At 38.2% G+C, this 18,663-nt stretch overlaps 1 protein-coding gene across 1 annotated transcript; it reads right to left on the bottom strand.

Annotated features, from left to right (window-relative positions):
• Positions 1–7,399: 7,399 nt before the first annotated feature.
• BEX5 (brain expressed X-linked 5) lies at positions 7,400–9,538 on the bottom strand. Its single transcript, XM_028095356.2, has 3 exons — positions 9,426–9,538; positions 8,252–8,318; positions 7,400–7,971 (listed from the first exon to the last, which is right to left on the bottom strand). The coding sequence occupies exon 3, from the start codon at positions 7,936–7,938 to the stop codon at positions 7,597–7,599; it is 342 nt and encodes a 113-aa protein (XP_027951157.1). The 5' UTR covers positions 7,939–7,971; positions 8,252–8,318; positions 9,426–9,538; the 3' UTR covers positions 7,400–7,596.
• Positions 9,539–18,663: the final 9,125 nt, after the last annotated feature.

Below are 18,663 nucleotides of genomic sequence, written 5' to 3'. Positions count from 1 at the left end.
AAGAATGAAGTTGGGCACTTACTTTACACCTCTTACAAAAAGTTAACTGAAATGGATCAAAGAATTCAACATAAGAACTGAAACTGAAAATCCTGGAAGAAAAAGGTTGGAAAAACTTCATGTCATTGGATATGGCAATGATTTCTTGAATATGATACTCAAAGCATAGGCAACAAAAGAAAAATAAGATAAATTGGTGCTATGGACTGAATGTTTGTGTTCCATCAAAATTCACATATTGAAGCATGCTAGAAAAAGCCAATGTTGCCTAAAGGATTGTTAAACTCGATTGTGGTGAGGGCTCAGAAAGGAAAGAAGAGTGTTAGAAATAAAGTTTTCATCTTCTTAGAGAGTAATACATAAATAATCATGTATAGAGTGTTGGTAGTAATATGGATGGTAAAAGGCCATTCCGTTAGGTCTCAGAATGAGGAACATATTATTGGACAATGGAGAAAAGGCAACCCTTGTCATGAGGTGGTAAATAACTTGGCTGAATTGTGTTCATATTTGAGTGTTTTGTAAAAGGCAGAACTTGCAAGCAACAAAAATGGATTTTTAGCTGAGGATATTTCTAGGAAAAGTGTTGAAGGAGCCTCTTGGTTCCTCCTGACTGCTTATCATACAATGTGAAAAGACAGAAGTGATTGAAGAAGGAATTGTTAAGCTAAAAGGAACCAGAGCTTAAGGATTTGGAAAATCCTTGGTCCACCCAAATTGCAAAAAAATTAGAAAGCAAGTTCTAAGAGTATGGTGGAACAGTCATTTGATAAGGAGATTAGTATGGGTATGAACCACAGTCCTAATCAGCCACCCCAGCAGAAACACTGCCAATTTGAACTGAAGAGGACAAAGATGTTGTGGAATGAAGGAAGATTTTCAATTTCTTATATTGTTCAGGACAGGATAATAAACCTATTCTGTTATGAATTTGCACTATTCAAGAAAAGGAAAGAATGGCCATGAAGATGATTCAGAGATTATCAAGGCCACCATCCTCAGTATCAATAGGTTAGATAGGCTCTAACAAAAGTCATGGGTGGCCAAAACCAAGGACTACAGCTCCCACCTGGCAGACCACTGGGGATTTGTTCCCCACCTATCAGAGCTGATATGTGGGTGGGGACCTTGAAGAGAGCTGATATGTGGGAAGGACTACCACAGAGCCATAGCATGGGCAGCAACCCTAGGAGCTACAGGAGTGATGTTGCCACTTCACAGGGCCTGAAGGACAGAACATTGAACCAAAGAAGATTATTCTCATGCTTTAAGATCTACTGGGATTTGTCTTGCTAGGTTTTGGGGCCCATTACCCCTTTCTTCTTTCCTGTTTTTCCCTTTGGAATGAAAATGTCTGTCTTATGCCTGCCCCACCATTGTATTTTGGAAGCACATAACTTATTTGGTTTCATAGGTTCATAGTTGGAAAGTAATTTTGCTTCAGGATGAATTACACTTAGAATCTCACCCATATCTCATTTAGATAATATTTAGAAGCAATTTTGGACTTTTGACTTTAGAGTTTATGCTGGAATGAGTTAAAGCTTTTAAGGCTGTTGGGATTGAATTAATGTATTTTGCATGTGAAAAAGACATGACTATTGGGGGGCCAAGTTTGGACTACTATGGATTGAATGTTTGTGTTCTCCCAAAATTTATATGTTGAAACCCTAATCCCCAATATGATGGTATTTGGGGATGGGATCTTTGGGATATAATTAGATTTAAGTGAGGTCATAAGGGAGAGGCCTCTAGATGGGATCACTGTCCTTATAAAAAGAGGAAGAGACCAGAGTTCTTTCTCTTTCCAACATGAAAGGATCAGCAAGAAAGTGGCCATCTGCAAACCAGGAAGAGGGCTCTCACTGGACACTGAATTTTCCAGAACCTTGATCTTGGACGTCTCAGCCTCCAGAACTGCAGGAATAAAATTTTTGTTGTTTAATACACCCAGTGTATTGCATTTTGTTACAGTAGCTCAAACTAATACAATTGTAATTAATCAAAATATGTTTTGTGCATCAAAGAACACTACCAAGAGAGCTAAAAGGCAACCTACAGGATTGGGGAAAATATTTGCAAATTATATGTCTATTAAAGGAGACTATATAAAGGTCTCCTACAATTCAACAACAAAAAGAACCCAACTAAAAAATGGGCCAAGAACTTGAATAGACATTTTTTCACAGAAGATATGCAAATGACCAAAGCATATAAAAAGATGCTCAACATCACTATTAGAGAAATGCTAATCCAAACAACCGTGAGATATGACTTCACACCCATTAGGATGGCTATTATAAAAAAAAAGCAAACTCAGAAAACAATGTGTTAGTGAGGACGTGGAGAAAATTGGAACACTTGTACACTGCTGATGGGAATGTAAAGTGGTGCAGCCGCACCAACATGCTGTTTACTCAAAACAAAACAAAACAAAACCCAAAACATATCATTATCATATGTTCCAGCAATCCACTTCTGGTTATATACCTAAAATAATTGAGAGCAGAGGCTTAAATAGATATTTGTACTCCCATGTTCATAGCAACATTATTCACAATAGTGATAAAGTAGAAGCAACTCAAGTGTTCATTGAGAAATAAATGGACAAATAATATACGGTATATACATTCAATAAAATATGATTCAGCCTTAAGAAGGAATAAAATTCTTCTACACACTATAATACAGGTGAACCTTGAAAATGTTATGCTAAGTTAAATAAGCCAGACACAAAAAGACAAATACTGTATTATTCCACTTTTGTAGGGGTCCTACAAATCAAATTTATACAGACGGAAGGTAGAATAGTGGTTACCAAGGACAGTGGGGGATGGAGAATGGGAAGTTATTGTTTAATGGGTATAGAGCTTCAGTTTGAAATGATGAAAAATTCCTGGAAATGGATAGCGGTGATTATTCCACAATGATGTGAATTTAATGCTACTAAGTTGTACACGTAATGATTAAAATGTAGATATTGCACTATGTATATTTTTCCACAATAAAAATTAAAAAAATTGAACCATTTTAAAGTGAACAATTCAGTGGTATTTAGTGCATTCACAATGTTGTGTAGCCACCACCTCTATTTAGTTCCAAAACATTTCTATCACCCCAAAGTAAAACTACTTACTCACTAAATAGTTTCCCTCCTTTACTCTATCTACCCTGTTTCTGGCAATCACCAATTTGTGTTATATCCTGTGTTGGTCTTCTGATTCAGCCATAACAAAATACCACAGATTGGGTGACTTAACGGAAATTAATTTCTCACAGTTCTGGAGGTTAAAATTCCAAGATCAAGTTGTCAGCAGGTTTGGTTTCTCTTGAGGCCTCTTCCCTTGGTTTGTAGATGGCTGTCTTCTTGCTATATCTTCATATGACCCTTTTCTTTTGAGCAAACACTCTTGGCATCTCTTCCTTTTCTCAGGAGAACACTTATGTGATTGGAGCCCCACCCTTAAGACTTTATTTAACCTTATTTACCTCCTTAAAGACCCTATCTCCAGAATACAGTCACATTGGGGGTTAAAGCTTCAACCTATGAATTTGGGGGGAACACAATTCAGTACATAACATTCCACCCTCTGGCCTCCCAATATTCATGTCTTTCTCATATACAAAATAAAACATACATTTACAAAATGTATTTGAACATACATATACATACATACATATACAAAAATACATATACAAAAAAAAAATACATTTATCCCATTCCAACAGCCCCCAAAGTCTTAACCTATTCCAGCATCAACTCCAAAGTCTCATCTGACTATCTAAATTAAGCCTGGGTGGGACTAGAAGTATGATTCATCCTAAGGCAAAAATCCTCTTTAGCTGTGAGCCTGTGAAACTAAAGAATTTAAGTGCTTCCAAATAGATGGTGGGATAGGCATACAATAGATATTCTCCTTTCAAAAGGCAGAAATCCAATATCGTGAAGCTTTCCCCATGCTTTCTTCTAAGAGTTATGGTTTTAGCTCCTAGGTTTAGGTTTTTGACCCATTTTGAGTTAATTTTTGTAGATGGTGTAAGTTAAGGGTCCAACCTTCTTTTGCGTATGAATATGCAGTGTTCCCACCACCACTTGTTGAAAAGTAGTATGTCCTTTCCCCATTGAATGTTCTTGGCACCCTTGTTGACAATCTTTTGACGAAGCATGTGTGGGTTTATTTTTGAGATGTCTATTTTATCCTATTGTCCTATATGTCTGTCATTATGTCAATACCACACTATTTTGATAATTGTAGCTTTGATAACAGTTGCACTGCAATGAATGGTTTCTTCTGAAGAGCTTCCAGTGTTCCAGTGGGAGCATTACCCTGCCCACACATTAATTTCTGACTTCTGGTCTCCAGACCCGTGAGAGAATAAATTTGTATTGTGGTAGTTTTATTTGTTTACAGCAGCCACAGGAAACCAATATTAAATATTTATGCTTATTTTTGACTTCCCACATTTTCCCTGAGACAAGCAGATAAACACTTCCTAGTAATGGGATCAATTCAAAATGGCTAGGATGGACTCTCACAACAAAGGTTTTAAATTGGCAAGAGGAATGAAATTTTTATTCATTTTATTGTTTATATGTTACCCACATTGGAATGAGAGAAAACCATTACAGTCTTCAGTTGAGGAAATAATCTTTTTTGACATGTGAACCCTCTCCTTTAACTTTTATTTACAGTAGTGCTGTATTTTGTAGAACGTTTAATATTTTTTACATAGTAAATACCAATCTTTCCCTTTATGGTTTCATCTTTTATTTTTCTAATGCTCAGATAGGCCTTCTCCTCTATGCTTTTGCCTGAATTCAGACTAACATATATCTATATTCTTTTAGTTATTTTATTGGTTTGTCCTTAATATACTTGAGATAAAAATGCATGCACAGGTAACTCTCAAACTCTAGTGTGCAATAGAATCAGCTGGGAGTTTGTTAACATTGCAGTTACCTAGGTACCATTACTAAAGAGTAGTCTTGGGTGAAGGGCCAGGATTCTGTATTTTAAACAAGCTCCACATGTGATTCTGAAGCATTTGATACACTAGCAAACTTGAAGGAACACTCACATATACTATTTTTTTAAAAAGATTTTATCTGAGAGAGAAAGAGAGAGAGCGAGCACTCTTGAGCATGAGCAGGGGGAGGGGCAGAGGGAGAAGCAGACTCCCTGCTGAGCAGGGAGCTTGATGCAGGGCTCCATCCCAGGACTCTGAGATCATGACCTGAGCCAAAGGCAGAGGCTTAACCAACTGAGCCACTCAGGTGCCCTCACATATACTATTTTAAAAGGATCTAATGTGTTGATTTTGGTGTATAACTCCTCCTCTTTGATATGTATTTCACAAGATCTATATTCTAGATAAATGAAATGAATTGCTTAGGGTCACACAGTCAATCAGGGGTAGTGCAGAGAAAATAAACCAGAGGTACTTAGGTCACAAATTATACTCAGTTGTTCTAAATGTACATCAGAATCATTGTGAGTTTTTACAATGTAATGATCCCTTGGTCTCATTTCCAATGAGTCTGATTCAACTGGTTGGGAGTGGATCCTGAGCTCCACTTCAAAATCTCAGGTAATTCAAACCTGCTGCTGAGGTTGAGAACCTATGAATTAAAGATAACAACATACAAGTAAGACAGTTGTCTCTTTAAAAAGGGCACAGTATAGTGGAAAAATAAAGCCTGATATATATAGGTTAATTAAGGCTCTTAAAAAGTACTTTCATATATACATGAGGAGGGGAGTGCCCAAACTTTAACTAAAGCTGGGGTCTTCACTTTAATTTATCAAAGTCCAGAGATGTCTGATAAAGTTGTAGGATTTAGTGGGTGTGGAGTTGCCTGAATTTTTTGCCAGTTCTTCAGGTGATTATGATGCAGTTGGTCTGTATAGCACATGTCGATAAACACTGACATGTAACATTACAGTTAAGTCCATGTGTTGAAATTGTATAATGCTTTCTCTGTTGTGTTTCTTTTTCAATTACAAGCTACAGTCTGTAGGGAAAAAAAGTTACTTGCCCATAAATGATCAGAGGCAAACCTGAGCCCAGATTGCAGGACTCTTGACTCAGCTATACTTAACTGTTGTACCCTGCAACTTACCAGTCTCTATGCTAGGAACCGAGGGTACCAGGACAAATTGGACAATATATTTACTATGAGAAAGGCAGTCTACTTGGGGACCACTGATGACTGGGTGATGGAAAATACTCTAAAACAAGGGTCCACCTACTAGGTCTCTAGTCTCAGCCAGTTTCTAATTGTTCTGTATTATAGGTTTATTGGGCACAGCCAAAATTAAAGCAAAGGAAGAGGGAAACTCCTTTGGATCCACGTAGGTTAGTGTGAGTAGACTACTGGGGATTCTAGGGTTAGGATGGTATGGACATAAAGCCACCCCCACACCTGTGTATGTGCGGAGTGAAACCTGAGCAGTGTCTGCACAGAAAATGGAGAGTCAAGGAAACAGGCCATATTCATCAGAGGATGGAAAGGGTAATCCAACTTTGAACACACTATAATGAGTGTCACTCAGATTTATCTAGGGGAAGGGGATAAGGAAGAAAGTCTGAGAAAAACCATAAAGGGCTATTTGGATCCCTAAGCAGCACTAGGGAAGTACCCACCTGGATTAAGTATAACTACAAAGCAGGAAAGGGCATTCTCCATGTTTCTGAAATGTATTTATTTATCTGAGAGAGAAAGAGAGAGAGCGAGCACTCTTGAGCATGAGCAGGGGGAGGGGCAGAGGGAGAAGCAGACTCCCCGCTGAGTCAATTCGGTGTCTGACTTTGGCTCAGGTCATGATCTCGGGGTCCTGGGATGGAGCCCTGTGTCGGGCTCCCCACTTGGCAGGGAGTCTGCTTGTCCCTCTGCCCTCCCCACTTGTGTGCACACTCTCTCTCTCAAATAAAATCTTAAAAAAAAGTGCCACCCACTTGGCATTCAATTAGACTTGATGGTAGACATACTTCTTGGGCCCATCTCTAAATATGAAGAGCACCTAAAGGGTGCATGTGTTATGTTCATTTACAGATTAATAGGCTGACTGTAAAGAAATGTATCTGTAATAATGACCAGGTTTGTGCTTCTAAATAGATCTTATTATAATAGGTAATATAAGATTTATGTGTCTTTTAAATTGTGTCTCGAGTATTTATTGTCTCCATTCCCTTTATAAGCCAATTGGCAAGTTCTTTGCCTCTTACTCTTTTTCTGACACATATAATACATATGTATTCATTTTGGAAAAATGAGAAAAAATAGGTAATCAAGAAAAATTAAAGAAATTTAAGAAAAAAGGCATTCTGATACATATATATAATATGCATGCTTTTAAATGAGATAGTATATCTACAGACTGCTTTTTAAACTGCTTTATTACCTTCACAGTATGTAATAAACATCTTTCCATGCAAGTTGATGAAACTCCCCTGCTGACAGAAAAACTTCTAGACTAAGTTGAAATAAAATCTCCAATAATAAAAATGACAGAAAATCACAGGTTCACAGCAAAGGGTACATCAAGAAAATGCAACTTTGGGAAGCAGGGGGTTTATTATTATTAACCTCAGCATTCAAGGCATAAGGCAAAACTCATCATGATGGTCATGGTGAGGGGGATCGCCTATAAGAATGCGCAAACTGTACCTCAACTGAAGCTCCCTAATTTTCCTCCTTAGCTCTCTCATCTCCTCCATGAACCGTTCCATATCATCTGCATCTCCATCTATCATGTCAAGGTTATTGACAAGCCTATTGGGCATATCCTCTCTAACATCATGGGCAGGTGGGGCCCAACCCGCTCTCATATTTCCTCCAGGCTCCTGGCCTTCACCACCTCCCAAAGGGTGGGCTTCTTCTTCATTCTGCACCGGAGCCTGCTCGTCTCCTTTGCTTTCCTGGGGGACATTTTCCATGTTGAGATTTTTTTTTTTCCCTGCTTACTCTTCCTAGGAGATAAAAAGCAAGAAGAAGGATGGAATGCTTTGTAACAACAGGATTCAGAGCTCTGTCTGAAAAGGTTTTCCCATGTGAGAGACTTCGTGCGCCCTCTAGGGGACGCCCCAGACCCAGCCCTCCTCCAAAGCCCACAATTTTCCCCGTAAATTTTTCCTTAGGCCACTCCTCACACCTCCTGCACTTAACTCGGGCAGAAAGGGCAGTGAGTCCCCCAGATTCTGTCTTAACCCCTGATAATCCTACACCAGAGGGTCCCAGGCAGTCCCCTACCTGCAGGGATCAGAAGCAGTCTTCCTCTCTTAGCCTTGAAATCTGCTGCACCAACCGACCTAAAGACCTGCAGACAGAAATGCGACAATGGCCAGGACTGATAACTTGATTAAAGGACCAGTATATCAGGGGCCACCAGCTCCGTGGTTGATTTAGGCCTCCGTTAATCAAATGTTGCCACCTTCTCTTTCTCCTCCATCCTGTGTCAGGGCTTCATTTCCTGCCCTTTGATACGCTACCCCGCCCTCCAGAAATGGGCACTGTAATCAAAGATGATTATTTCCAAGCCAGTTTCACCTCTTCTTTAGACCCTTTAACCCCTGTCTCATCCTTCCTGTCACCTAATTACTATTTCTTGAACACAAATGGACAACTTGCTGGGCGGGGGAGTCAAAACAGCTTGCTGGATGGTGACGTGGTTTATTTATAAAAAATTTCAATATGGTTGGGACCCACTAGCCTTTCTGGAACTCACCCTCCTTTCGCTGCCCACCATTTTATGCATCAAAATGGACGAAGGGCGAAGAGGTAGTGTGGACATTGCAAACCTGGACCCGCTGAGGTCTCAGCGTATTGTCTTGCTTACCCCAGGGTCCGCAAGCAGCGCCCACGCTTACACCGACCTGCAGGGGTCAGAAACAGTTTCTTGCTCCCCGACTATATCTCAGTCAGAAAGCTTCCGCTCGATTGCCTCCTCCGCAGAAGAGAAGTGTTTCCCGAACCTAACTATCTGTCCCTATCCTCTGCAACCATCATCTCCGCCCCGCTCCGGCCCCCCTCCCCCCGCCCTCGTTTGCCGCAGCCCACCATTTCCGGCTCCAAAATGGACGGAGGGTGGAGAACAGATTCCAGGACCGAGGCCTAGACCCGCGGCGGAGTCCGCCATCCCCAGGGTCAACGGTTGCGACCCCCTCCCTTTGCCCTTCTAGAATCAGGCTGTTTCCTCTCTGTCCCCTTCTCTGGCCCTCCCCTTCCAGACGCCAGATCGCCCAAATACCCACTCCTAGGACATCCTAACTGGTACCCATTCCCAACTCTTGGCCCCTCTCGATCTCCCACCAAGCCCTCCATTTCTTGCACCATATAAATGGGTATTGGGTAAGGGGTAGAGAGAATCCAGTCCTGAACCCTCTCTGGTCTTAGCCCTCTGCCACTCCAGTCAGCGGTCACTAACCTGCTATGGATCAGGGTCAGCTTCTACGACTTCCTCCTTCTCTGGGTTACAGGCTCGCCTGCCTTCAAGGCAAGCAACAGCGAGACGGCGCACAGCCACGAACGACTACCAGACTGCGGTCTGGAGGAAACACGAATCCACGCGTCAGCTCTCTAGGTCTCCTAAGGGCCACGTCACTGTGAGCTCAGATACCCAATTATGGTTCCCACCTGCATTGCGGCAAGAGGGTGGGGGCGGGAGCGTGGGCGGGGCCACCTTTTTTTTCATCCCTGCCTTCTCCCCACTACGACCTATCCCTATTTTTTTTTCTCCTGTTTAGCAGTCTTTAAGACCAAATGGGTCATGATATTTTGTAGTTTATATTTGCCTTTCCCCTGATTTCTGCTGGAGCCTTTATTTTTTTTAAGATTATATTTATTTGACAGAGAGAGAGACACAGCGACAGAGGGAACACAAGCAGGGGGAGTGGGAGAGGGAGAAGCAGTCTTCCTGCAGAGCAGAGCGCCCGATGTAGGGCTCGATCCCAGGACTCTGGGATCATGACCTGAGCCTAAGACAGACACTTAACGACTGAGCCACCCAGGCGCCCCTCTGCTGGAGCCTTTAAATAATTACTTCTGTCTCTTCTAAACCATTAAATGCCTACTTCTCTCCCCTCACTCCCCAGCAAGTAAAACCCAGAATTACCCGTAACAGCGAGACAAGGAAGTCTGGAAAATACATATAAAGTGACCTTAAAAACAAGAAAAACAAAAAAAACCCCACAAACTTTTACTTTATCTCCTTTTTTTGAGGGGGGGAGGGAAAGGGTGATTATTTTTGTTTTGTTTCCCATTAGCATGCATTCCATTTTGGGCTTTTATAATTAGACAATACAATTATTTTCAGTTGAAAAATAGGATTTCGAGTTGTAAAATCTTGACAACCTTCCCCTTTTAAGGACTTTAAATTATAAGCCTAAGCTGTTGGTTCTCCTTGTGAAAGGACCCCGTGAGGTCTTTCCATGAGGTGAGGCACTGAGTCTTGCTGGTGGATTTTCATACCTTGAGAGCCTGTGACAAACTTATGGTCTCCTCTAAATTATATTAGTACAACTTCACTTTACAAAACTCTGGCATGGCCTCCAAAGTAGGACAACACTGAGGTCTTCCAACAATCCAGAATAATAATCTGGGAAAGTTATGCTGACAGATACAAAGTATCGTGAAGCTATAATATTAAAACAATATTATAGCAGAATAAATATAAGACAAATAAGCAGTAAAGAAGGCCATTGTCATGCCGAAATACAGAGAAATATTAGAAATCTAATTGAAATATTTTTAATTAACAGGGAGAGGTTAGATTACTGAAGGAATGGTGCTGGGACCATTGGTCAGCTATTTGGAAAAAAAAATTTGAAGTGCCTTTTTCCTGTTAAATACAGACTTAAAATATTTAGATAAAAGGACATGAAACCACTGAAAGTAGTATATAACAAATGTTACTTTGTATATAATCTTAGGATGAAAAAGTTTGTTAAAAATATAGCACCAGAGGGCGCCTGGGTGGCTCGGATGGTTAAGCGTCTGCCTTCGGCTCGGGTCACGATCCCAGGGTCCTGGGATCGAGTCCTGCATCTGGCTCCCTGCTAGGCGGGGAGCCTGCTTCTCCCTCTGCCTCTTCCTCTCTCTCTCCCTCTGACTCTCATGAATAAATAAATAAAACATTTAAAAAAATATAGCACCAGAGACAGACATGGCCAAAGGGCAACTGGCCTAATCCTGTTGGGGACCCTCTAAGTCTAAAATACCATCCCCCTCAGAATTATCCCAATTAGCGATGGGAAACTGGAATGTTTATCCACAGGCATGGGTTATTTATTGGTAGGTATTACCCTGGGAATGTTAAAGTCTCTGACACTTCAAGGTTGTCCTAAGCCTGGGTTGAGCAAGTTCCGAAGAAGATAACAGAAAAAGTCCTCAGTAAAATTAGTAAAATTAAATACAGACAAGGTAGAAGGACAATATCAGCTTTATTCCTGCCTCGAGAAATATACTACTCACATTTTACTCTAAATCAGTCCAAATATTTTCCTTTAAAAAAGATAATACACACACACACACACACACACACACGTCCATTCCAATAGTTATGTATATTTGGCTATTTGTAGTTTTCACTATGAGAAACAATGTTGATTGAACTTATTTGTACATAGTTTTTTAAATACCAATATGTATTAAATTAAATTCCTAGGACTGTCATTGAAATGACTACAGATGCTTTTAATTGTCATGGAAATCAACCTTGAAAAATATTGTCTCAATTTGGCATCTATAACATCTGAGCATTCCTGTTTCCTTATGAGTCCCCCAACACTGAGTATTACCTGGTTTATTGTACTTTTAAATTTTTGTTTGATTTTTGTTTGATTTTTTCTTATTTCATTTATTTTATTTGACTTCTGGTGAGCATAGCATAACATATAGAGAAGTTGGATCACTATATTGCACACCTGGAATTAAAGTAACATTGTGTATCAACTATACTCAAGTAAAAAAACTGTTTTCAAGGCCATCAGGCAATGTTTTCTAAACCTGCCACATCATAACAGATACCTGAGATTAAGATTCCAGACTTTTCCCTGAAGATTCTAGTTTAATAAATTGGAGCCAGGTCTGGGAACCTGTATTTAAGTTCTTTACACAATTCTTTTTTAAAAAAAGATTTATTTATTTATCTGAGAAAGAGAGAGAGATTGTGATCATGTGGGGGTGGAGGGAGGGGCAGAGGGCGAGGAAGAGAGAGAATCCTATGCAGACTCCCCACTGAGTACAGAGCCTGAAGTGGGGGTCAATTCCACAACCCTGAGACTACAACCTGCGCCGAAATCAGATGCTCAACCAACTGAACCATCCAGGTGCCCCACAATTCTTAAAATTAGGTAGGTTTGGGAATCATGTTATAGGGAAAAAGAATCAAAACTAAATTTAAAAAACCCATCCATTATTAAGTGTTTTATTTTATTTTTTTATTTTATTTTTTTAAAGATTTTATTTATTTATTTAGAGAGAGAGAGTGAGAGAGCCCAAGAGGGGGGAGGGTCAGAGGGAGAAGCAGACTCCCTGCTGAGCAGGGAGCCCGACGCGGGACTCGATCCCGGAACTCCGGGATCATGACCCAAGCCGAAGGCAGTCGCCCAACCAACTGAGCCACCCTGGCGCCCCAGTGGTCTTTTTTTAAAAGAAAATTATTATGAAATAATTTTAAAGCTACAGAATGATATTAAAAAGTAGCAAAAGAAGCCGCACACGATGGGGCGCCTGGGTGGCTCAGTCGTTAAGCGTCTGCCTTTGGCTCAGGTCATGATCCCAAGGTCCTGGGATAGAGCCCCGCATCAGGCTTCCTGCTCCGCGGGAAGCCTGCTTCCCCCTCTCCCATTCCCCCTGCTTGTGTTCCCTCTCTCGCTGTGTCTCTCTCTGTCAAATAAATAAATAAAATATTAAAAAAAGAAGCCCCACAAGGCCTTCACTATATTCCCCACTTGTTAACATTTTGTTACATTTGCTTTATTATTTTCTCTTCATGTAGAAGGATACATTTTTTTGTGAATCATTTGAGTCAGTTGAAGACTAAATGATCATTTAAAATTATTTAGTTCGATTAATTTCATATAAAATTTTCTTAAAAATTAGTTTTTTTTTGTCTTTGGAGGTTTCTTACATAAAATATGAAATATATATAAACTTGTAATATATAAAGATAACTTTTTAGCATATAGTCTTACTAAATGTTCTCTAGTCACTATTATATTCATACAGTTTATTTATCCTTCTATTTTAATGTAATAGTATATCATATTTTCAGGTTAGTAACAATTAAAGCACTCTACCTGTTTTTGATGTTTCAAGAGTGTTCAAATTATCTTAATTTATTTAACCAACCCCCAATTGATTCATATTGGCATTATTTCCATATATTTAGTTACTGGTCTTGTTTCAATAATGTATATATGCAGATTGCCCTCAAAAATATTATCTGTTCACGCCTTTACCAACATAGGTTGCAATCAATCATATTAATTTAGGAAATATTGAATCATGCAAAACAAGGTTGAGAGAATAAAGCATACAGCCATGCTTTTACACTATATATAGTTTGAAAATATATATAAATATGCATTTACATACATACAGACACATAGAGACATTTTAAAGTATTTTAAATGTGTGTATATGCATATAAATACATATATATGCACACATATACAAACATAACCTGCTTTTATTACAAATCATGTTTTTGAGATTCATCTATGTTGATGTATAGGTAGATGTAAGTCTCTTTTACAGCAGTACAGTATTCCATTGTATAATTGTATTGTTCATTTTTTGTTTTCCTATTGATACACGTTTAGATTTTTTCTTTTTTTTTTGTTACAAGCATAGATTCAGGAAATATCCTTGTGCATGTCTCCTTTGCACTTCCTTCACTTGAACCGCAAAACTTTATATTTGTTCTGTTTATCATTTTTAGGTTTTTTGTTTTTTTGTAAGCTTGATCTACCAGGATTTTCCAAATCTACCCTTTCTTGGGTGGCATCCTAGATATGTAAATGATACCTAGACACACAGGTTTGTCTTCTGGAGGTTTTAATTTAGTATGTCTGGAATAGGAGATGACAGTTTGTATTTTACGAAGAACCCCAGATTATTTATAAGATCAGGCAAGTTTGGGGGGAGACGAACCATGAGAGATGATGGACTCTGAAAAACAGACTGAGGGTTCTAGAGCTGAGGGAGGTGGGAGGATGGGTTAGCCTGCTTATGGGTATTAAAGAAGGCATGTTCTGCATGGAGCACTGGGTGTTATATGCAAACAATGAATCATGGAACACTACATCAAAAACTAATGATGTAATGTATGGTGATTAATATAACAAAATAATAAATAAATAAATAAATAAATTCCTAGGTTTGGAAGGAAAAAAAAAGATCAGACAAGTTTGGGAACCCTTTAATGAGTTTTAAAAATTACTTCTTTAATTTGCTGATTTATCTTCTTTAATTCTTAGCATAGTTCAACATCTATTCTTAAATATCTTCATTGTCCTTAATGACTGTGTTTAAAAAAATACAGTAATACAGGTATATGTAAAGTAGAAGGTGAATGAGTTTGCTATATATTTTTCAGGAAGTTTATTTTGTATGACTTTATGTATAGGAATACTTTCTTAGCTCAAGCAAGAATGAAGTAATACTTAAAATTGTTCTTTAATATTTAGGATGTTACTTAGCTTCTGACGAGAGTAGCACTTAACAAAATTTTAGGTTGACAGGAAAAGTTTCAAACTGAATATGTTTCTCTAAGTTTTCTGTAAAAGCAAACAATTTTGTTAAACCCTGAAATTGGTACACACACACACACACACATATTCCTCATTGAGCTGTAATTTCCATTTCTTCTGTTTTGTCTGTTCTTTTTAAAAATGTATTTTTAAAATTTTAATAATTGTTTTCCAAAAATAAAACAATCCAGTTTGATGTATATTATTGGAAATCATTTTCTATGCATATACTTATGTAAAGGAAAACTTTATTAAATCTGGGAAGAATTACATCATAAATGTGAGTTTCTCCTTTAAGGATTGTACAGAATTATGCTTAACAGAAAGATGAAAGTTTGAAGAAGAATGAAGTTTTAGAGACACTACATTTTTCACATTTACTCTGAACAAGAAACTTTTGTTCACCACTCAACTAAGTTTTTTAAAAAAATGAATACAATTTTTTTCTAATGCTAAAAGTTGCAAAAATTTCATGATCATAATATTATTTCTCCTTTTGTTATTCAAAATGTTTTAAAATATTTGAAACATTGTAATATAGCATGAGTCACACAGTAATGATTAGTGGGAAAATTATCATTTTAAAAATTCTATCAGCTGATGTAACACATCCCTTTGTTAAGCTTAGTAAGCTTTGTTAAACAAAGCTTTGTACTGAAATGTTACTAAAACTCAGTTTTTCCTGATAATATTAGTAAGAATGGTTTAAGATAAATCTCCCTCCTGGGTAGAAATAAAGATAATTCAAATGGCTTTTTAAATCTTAGCCACATTAGGAAAGCTGTTTGCTTTATTAAAATGTTATTAAAAAATAACACATTACACATATTGTAATTGAACCATATATACTTTTCTGAGATTTAAGTTTTTTCAACTTAACAGTATATTTGGACATATTTCCATGTCTGTAAAAACAGTAAAACCTGTATTAGTTTCCTATTGCTGTGTAACAAATTACCACAAACTTAGAGGCACATACAACAAAATTTATTATCTTATAGTTTCTAGAGGTCAGAAATCAGGCATAACATGGCTAGGTTTTCTTCTCAATCACAAGGCTGAAATCAAGGTGTTGGCTTGCTGTGTCCTTATCTAGTGGCAAACCTAGAGAAAAAAATCTGCTTTCAAGCACATTCTTGTTATTGGCAGAATTCAATTCCTTGGGAATGTAAGACTGGGGTCCCGGTTTTCTTACTAGCTATACCCAGGGACAGCTCTTAGCAACTAGAGGTTGTTCTCATATTTTATCACATGGTCCCCTTATTCCCAGCAGGAGAGAACCACACTTACTTTAAATCCCTCTTGTATTTAGAATTTCTCTAACTTCCACTTCTGCAACCAGCTGGAGAAAATTGCCTACTTTTGAATGGCATGTGTGATTAAGTCAAATCCACCCAGATAATATCAACATTTTAAGGTCAACTCATTTGGGACTTCAATTACATGTACAAAATTGAATCACAGAAGTATCTTGATTGAATAACCAGGGGCCTGTAATCTTCTGTGTGGTGGGGGTTGGGGGCATCTTCAAATTGCCTCTGTCACACTATCTAAATCATTTTTTCTTTTTAAATTGAGGTAAAAGTTACCTAACATAAAATTAAACATTTTAACCATTTGAAAATGTATTGATTCAGTGGCAGTTAATACATTTACAGTGGTTTCTAACCATCACCTCTACCTAGTTCCAGAAAATTTTCACAACCCAAGAGAAAACTCCATGTTTATTAAGTAATCCCCAGTGCTCCTTCCCCACAACCTCTGGCAACCACTAATCTGCATTCTGTCTTTACAGATTTTCATATTCTTGATATTTCATACAAATGAAGTCATGCAATTCATGACCTATTACGTGTGGTTTCTTTTGCTTAACATGTTTTCAAGGTTCACCCATGTTATCGCATATATTAGTACTTCATTCCTCCTTACATTGTATAGATATGCCACATTTTCCTTATCCATGTAGCAGCTGATGGACATTCAGATTGTTTCTGTCTACTGGCTATTGGGAATAGTGCTGCTAAGAAAATCTGTATACATATTCTTGTTGAACACTTGTTTTCAAAAACATTTTTCTGGGATATATCTAGGAATGGTATTGCTGGGTCATATGGTAATTCCACGTTGGACTTCTTGTCAAGATAGATTGTAGTCACAATTTTATTTCTTTCTTAAATTTATTTATTTCGGATACAATATTTGTTATGTCCTTTCTGTTAGTTTTTGGCTTAGTGTACCCCTCTTTATTTTTATTTTGTTTTGTTTTTTTCCCCTTTTTTGTTTTAGTTTTTTTTCTTATTTTTTAATTTAAATTCAATTTAGTTAATGTATAGTGTAGGATTGGTTTCAGGAATAGAATTTAGCAATTCATCACTTACATATAACACCCAGTGCTCATCCCAAGTGCCCTCCTTAATGCCCATCATCCATTTAGCACATCCCCCCACCCACCTCCCCTCCAGCAACTCTCAGTTTGTTCTCAATAGTTAAGAGTCTCTTATGGTTTGCCTCCCTCTCTGTTTTTATCTTAATTTTCCTTCCTTCCTCTATGTTCATCTGATTTGTTTCTTAAATTCCACATATGACTGAAATCATATGGTATTGTCTTTCTCTGACTTATTTCACATAGCATAATACACTCTAGTTCCATCCACCTTGTTGCAAAGAGCAATATTTCATTCTTTTTAATGGCTAATATTCCATTAGGTGTGTGTGTGTGTGTGTGTGTGTGTGTGTGTGTGTGTGTGTGTGTGTGTATCACTTCTTTGTTATCCATTCATCAGTTGATGGACATCTGGGCTCTTTCTATAATTTAGCTATTATTGATAGTGCTGCTATAAACATTGGGGTGCACGTGCCCTTTTGAATTAGTATTTTTGTACCCTTTGGATAAATACATGGAGTGTAATTGCTGGGTTGTAGGGTAGTTCTATTTTTAACTTTTTGAGGAACCTCCATACTGTTTTCCAGAGTGGCTGCCCTAGTCTGCATTCCCACCGATGGTGCAAAAGGGTTTCCCTTTTTCTGCATCCTCACCAACATCTGTTGTTTCCTGAGTTTCCTAATTTTAGCCATTCTAACCGGTGTGAGGTGGTATTTCATTGTGGTTTTGATTTGTATTTCCTTGATGATGAATGATGATGGGCATCTTTACATGTGTCTGTTAGCCATCTGGATGTCATCTTTAGAAAAGTGTCAATTCATGTCTTTTGCCCATTTCTTAACTGGATTTTTTGTTTTTAGGGGAGTGTTGAGTTTGAGAAGTTCTTTATGGATTTTGGATACTAGCCCTTTATCAGATGCGTCATTTGTAAATATCTTCTCCTTTTCCATCAGTTGCCTTTTAGTTCTATTGATTGTTTCCTTCACTGTGCAGAAGGTTTTTATCTTGATGATGTCTCAATAGTTCGTTTTTGCTTTTATTTCCCTTGCCTCTGGGACATATCTAGTAAGAAGCTGCTGTGGCCGAGGTCAAAGAGGGTACTACCTGTTTTCTCCTCTAGGATTTTGATGGTTTCCTGTCTCATATTTAGGTCTTTCATTTTGAAGTTATTTTTGTGTATGGTGTAAGAAAGTGCTCTGGTTTCACTCTTCTACATATCGCTGTCCAATTTCCCCACAATCATTTGTTGAAGAGACTGTCATTTTTCCATTGAATATTCTTTCCTGCTTTGTCAAAGATTAGTTGACCATAGAGTTGGGGGTCCATTTCTGGGTGTTCTATTCTGTTCCATTGACCTATGTGTCTGTTTTTGTGCCAATAGCATACTGTCTTGATGATTACAGCTTTCTAATACAGCTTGAAGTCTGGAATTGTGAAGCCTCCTGCTTTGCCTTTCTTTTTCAACATTCCTTTGGTATTTGGAGTCTTTTGTGGTTCCATACAAATTTTAGGATTGTTTGTTCTAG

This window comes from Eumetopias jubatus, unplaced genomic scaffold (genome assembly GCF_037043125.1).
Source record: "Eumetopias jubatus isolate StellerSeaLion01/CBP00866 unplaced genomic scaffold, mEumJub1_p1.0 scaffold_11, whole genome shotgun sequence".
Lineage (NCBI taxonomy): Eukaryota > Metazoa > Chordata > Mammalia > Carnivora > Otariidae > Eumetopias > Eumetopias jubatus.
The sequence above is the reverse complement of the archived record's forward strand: the minus strand, read 5'-3'. Positions and strand labels throughout refer to the sequence as shown.